This window comes from Pundamilia nyererei, unplaced genomic scaffold, assembly GCF_000239375.1.
Source record: "Pundamilia nyererei isolate P.nyererei 1_Seehausen unplaced genomic scaffold, PunNye1.0 scaffold00202, whole genome shotgun sequence".
NCBI classification, from domain to species: Eukaryota; Metazoa; Chordata; class Actinopteri; order Cichliformes; family Cichlidae; genus Pundamilia; species Pundamilia nyererei.
Genome location: NW_005187603.1, coordinates 621114 through 626331, shown reverse-complemented (window position 1 = coordinate 626331; position 5218 = coordinate 621114). Strand labels below are relative to the sequence as shown.

General features: G+C 43.4%; 1 protein-coding gene across 1 annotated transcript in view; it reads left to right on the top strand.

Moving 5' to 3' along the window:
- The window catches only part of LOC102215206 (proline-rich transmembrane protein 2), a 14263-nt gene extending 12286 nt beyond the window's left edge, over positions 1-1977 (top strand). Inside the window, exons 3-5 of the mRNA XM_005747696.1 lie at positions 778-1067; positions 1552-1684; positions 1823-1977. Of these exons, the coding sequence (XP_005747753.1) occupies positions 778-1067; positions 1552-1684; positions 1823-1839 (440 nt within the window). The 3' untranslated portion in view covers positions 1840-1977. The remainder of the gene's footprint in view (positions 1-777; positions 1068-1551; positions 1685-1822) is intronic.
- Positions 1978-5218: the final 3241 nt, after the last annotated feature.

Below are 5218 nucleotides of genomic sequence, written 5' to 3'. Positions count from 1 at the left end.
ATTTATAATAATGCACAGAGTCTACTTTCTTGGTCATGTTATCTGTGCTCCTTAGCTGTGTACTAGCTTGCTCATCGCCATTGTTTTGAATCAAAGGCAAGGTTTTTTCATTTCCACACAGTCCATTTACCTCCACGTTTACTTCTAAGCGATGAATTTGTCTCCAGTACTGCAATCTTCTGCAGGAGGCTGTGGTAGTCATCTGTGGAGAGGGAAGGCATCTTGTTGCTAGTTAGCCTAGCGGTTAGCACCTTTCCAGGCTATTGAGGCTGTTCGGTGCCCAGACGCTGTAATCAGGCTTCAGCTGTGTGTAGGCCACAGCGCTGAGGATAAGGTAACTATAAAAATTCTGGCCATGATGGGAAATGGCCTACTGTCCTGACTGGCTTTGTTATGTTGGTACAGCCTGCACCGTGTCAGCAGGATTACGGCCCGGTCCAGTCGCAGCGGGGCATCACTTTAGGTCAGGAAAGAAAATATTGAAAGGTGTTTTTGGCAGATCGTTGTTTTAATCACAATCATTTCCTGTGAGAATATCCAAAAACAACATGCTAGTTCATCTCATGGAGCTTCCTGACTCTCCCACCCTGACATCTATTTTTAGGTGTTTTATTTTTATTAACACAGTGAAGCTGTTCAGCACCTACAAGGTTTCCTCTTGAGGAACATACTTTCAGGGAAGCTTAACACAGTCAACAAAAGCTAAAACCCCCGGCAGAGATGATGGTTGCTTATCAGTTGTTTTTCAGTTCCTTCTGACAGCTTTTTGTTTTCTAGGTAATGGCATCGCGCCTGTCATGGCTGACTCGTCACCCATAGCGCCCTCTGTGTCGCCCAAGCTGCATGCAAAGCCAGCTGGCCATGCTAATGGCCGGCCCCGCTTGGGCAGCCGGTCTGGCTCGCTAGCGATGGGCTCCCCCAGGCCCTCGCTCACCCGCCAGCCCAGCGCCATCACAGAGGCCGCTGTGGATGGGTCCAAGCCGAGGGACTACCTGATCCTCGCCATCTTATCCTGCTTCTGCCCAATGTGGCCCATCAACATCGTGGCCCTCACCTTCTCTGTGATGGTACGACTTCTGACAACAGTGTCATTTAAACCTCTCAGTTAACAGCAGCTCAGACAAATTTATAAGTCACAACCAAAAACTTTTTAATCTTTAAGGACAACAGAGCTGACAACTCCAAAAACAAAAGAATCTATTTTACATGTTAGTAACCAAGACAAAAGAGCTGAAATTGGTTTTTCCAAGAAGAACTCGGGCTGTAGAAAGAACCAGCGAATGATAAATGAGGAATATATTTTAGCTGAGAGCCTGGAAAGTTCTTTGGTGATGTCCCACAATAGAAATATGGAGCTGCAGGCAGAAACACATTTATATAACATTTAAATTGTCAGTATCAAGTCGTCTGCTGTCTAATCTGCTGATTTTTTTTCTTCTTTTTATCTGTAACTATAATGTTGTCTTGTTGTCCCAACCCAATCATATCATTATTTTACGATGTTGAGTGACCGTTTATTGCTTGTTTTCTTTGCTCTCTGCTTCCCTTCAGTCCCGAAACAGTCTGCAGCAAGGCAACGTTGACGGTGCTCGCCGTTTGGGCCGTAACGCCATGGTGCTGTCTGTTGTCTCCATTTTAGGAGGGATTGCCATCATCGCAGCGGCCATCGTCCTGAACTGGGGATGTAAGTCTCACGATTCAGTCATTTTCTCCACAAAAGCGACCTAAAGTTGACTCTACAAGCTTTTCTCGAATGTTCAGGATCATTAAAAATGTAAAACCAGCTTAAATCTGTGTGAATTTAATCTTTATCTCTCTCCAGTGATATTAAAATCTTGATTCAAACCAACCGGCACGGCGAGACTGACTTCATGACAACATCGAACCCGACACGACACCATTTCCTCCCGTTCCTGAAGCACTATCGTTGTCGAGCGCCTGCACCAGATGTAAAACGAATAAAAACCCGTTTCTGTTCTTTGCTGTTGTTTCTTGCTGCACGACAAGCATGGTCTGCCTGACGCTCTACCTCTGACACGACCGACAAACCTAATCCTGACGCCTGACACCTGATCTGGAGAAAAGGATGGATCACCAGATGCTCATTTCATTCTGTGGCAGCAGCTTATCTCCTCCTCAGACGCCACAATTACAAGAGGAAATGGACATCCTGGGAAATGGGATTATTCAGATTCGTAATGGTCCGTAATGGTGCGAACTGGGGGACCTGGTTTGTTGGGTTTGATGCCAAAAATTTAGAAACGCAGTCTCAGCTGGACTGAAACGGGGAGAAGCTGCTGCAGTGATAGTTTAACTCAAACTGAGGAGGAACTCTAAAAGTCTTTGAACTGTGACGGCAGGAGAGAGAGGGATCTTTGTTTCAGCACAGAGATGGACTTCCTCTGTTTCACTGTCTTTGTGAAAAAACCGGAGGCATGATTCTGATGTTTACTCTGCATATTCATGATAAATGTCCCCGGAGCTGCTAAACATTCATCATGTTCCATCCAAGGTTTTCAGAGACCGTGAACTGACCACAGGCGTTCAGACTGCTGGCTGTTAGCCGTGCTCGTCTCACTGTAAGCGATTCTGAGTTAGTAATTAATGAATTATTCTCCCTGACCACAGCGTTTGGCTCTAAGTGGACGTAAAGTGATGGAACGTTTCACATTATTCCTGATGTTCTCCAGGACATCTATTAATTTGGGTGGTTGAGGTTACTTTTGGACTCCCTCTGAGTGCTCACAGCATGCGAGATGGATCAATTCTTCTTTTCTCTCCGGCCTTTCAGTGTCAGTCTTTTACTTTAGTCTAGCATTCACAGCTGCTGCCCGCTTCCCTTTCTGTTAAGTGTTTTACTGCAGATACAAGAAGAACTTCCTCAACAACTTCCTGTATGAAGTTCTTTCTCAGTCTTCACTCAATAGCCTAAAATCATAATTCGGAAATATCTTTGTTTGCCAGTGTAACCCTCATGTTGGTAACAACCTTGGAAGGAGTTTGTTCATAGTTTTAGGAAGTGTTGGATCAGGTACTCACTCTTTGCTGTGACAGTGGATGAACATAGTTCTTACAGCTACACAAGAACTGTGACAGCCGTGATCTTTGAATGGTGCAAGGTTATAAGCTAGGCTTGTTTAGCATATGTCTGAATTGCAGTGCTAACCTTAAACTTAGGTAGTTCGACCTGGTGGCTGTTAACCCTCTGAGTTCTATCTTTAAATCTAACGCTATCAGAATATGTAATATTCTTTTAAATTATTCTCTTTTAAACTATTCTCCTGGCAGGGGACGATAACCTTTCAAAACTATTTACATTTCTTCTCAAAAAGTCCTTTGGCTTTTCTGAAAAACACGGAGTTAGGGTTAGTGATTTGCGATACCACTGATTTCCTTTCCGATCCGATACCAAGTAATATTCAGGGTGGTATCGACGATACTGAGCCAATACTTTGTACAAAAACTTATTTTATTTATTGTATCTCAAATTATAGCGTCATAATGATTACAGGACATCAGATTACTTGTTCTTATCACTTAATAATGCAGAGTTCATCATATAGAAATAAAAAAACTGAAGTTGTGGCTATTTGAACACCTTGCCTGCCTGCAGCACTAAAGGACTCCGTGAGAGACGTCTGTCTCGCCCTAGCTGCGCCTGTCCCTGTCCTCCTCTTCAGTTCGCCTCAACATACACTCCTCATATCCTGTGCTCTGATTTACTCTGAGGTGTTTGACAAGGTTAGTGATGTTGCCACAACCATACATGCCAACCCTCCCGATTTTTCCGGGAGAATCCCGAATTTCAGTGCCCCTCCCAAAAATCTCCCGGAGCCACCATTCTCCCAAATTTCTCCCGATTTTCCACCCGGACAACAAAATTGAAAAACCATATCGCAGAATTCATTCGTCAGTAAAGCCGGGGTTTCACCTCTTAACATTCACATGTCATTTATAGAATTTGAGCCTGTTTGGAAGAACCAACCAGAAAACCTCACGCCTCGCAAAAATCTAAATTCTAAAGATATGAATATATAAAACGTCACATGACAGCTAACATCTTCATGTTACCACTAATGTAACAGTTTAGCACCTTGGCTAGAACAAATTCCACCTGCAGTGCTGAGCTTAAATGGGTTGCAAGAAAAAAATTGCTTGTTGCTAATGTTGCAGTTTTATCCAATAACCAGACAAAGCGAATCTCCAGTTTAAGCCATAATCGGTAACCCTAACTAGTGATGTGCGGATCGATCCTGAAATATCGATTCCTCCGATACCGATCATTTATGTTCTAGAATAAATTCTCACATCAAAATATCGATATTTTAGTCATTTAGGGTAAATTTGTAGGTTATCATTAACAGGAACACAGTGGAAAGAAACTATAACATTCGGATTGTCTACATTCAAAGGAACTACTTCCTCTTCCGCCTTTCATAGTCATGTGCGAAATACAGCTGTATAAATGTCTCGCAGCCCCTTGGCGTGCGCGCTCACGACAATGGCTGAGCGTAGTCATGTGCGGACGTATTTTACCTCCACAAACAGCTGAGACGTGGTTTCGATACATGTGGCAAAAAAAGTGAGGTGTTGTGGCCATACTTGCCAACCTTGAGACCTCAGGATTAGGGAGACAATTCAGAAGGGCTGTTGGGGGGGGTGATAAATACATTTTACAGTGTTTATTTATCGGATAAAATACGTTAAATGTCACCGTTATTATTGGCCGGCCCGGAAACAGCGGAGGTGTCCAAATTCAGAGGCTGCTTCCACCTGAGGACCGGCCTTTGCGGTCTAAAGAAAGCCGGGTAGTACGTCATGCGCTTCCTCGGTGGAGTGAAATGCTGCCGTCTGCTCCTTGCTATCTAAAATATAACCGGGCACTGACGTAAACTCTCAACCGTCTCACACTTTCTTTAATTAGTTTTATTCAGCTGTGTGAAAACCCGGAGGAACCCTCCCGTCAATTAATGAAGTTACATTTAATCTAATCTAATAACTTTAATCTCAGCCAAACCGATTTACTCACAAACAAATAAAACACTGAAAAAGCCAAACAAGAACATTTTTAAGTTATCAAAGTGACTTATATATCATGTGTAACCCGAGTAGCGAAAGACCGCGGGGGTTTGAAGACGATGTGTCGGTCGGCTCAGATATTTGAAGTTCACACAGCTACATTCTCACCTGAAAATATGTTCAAAGGTTTTTTGTGACC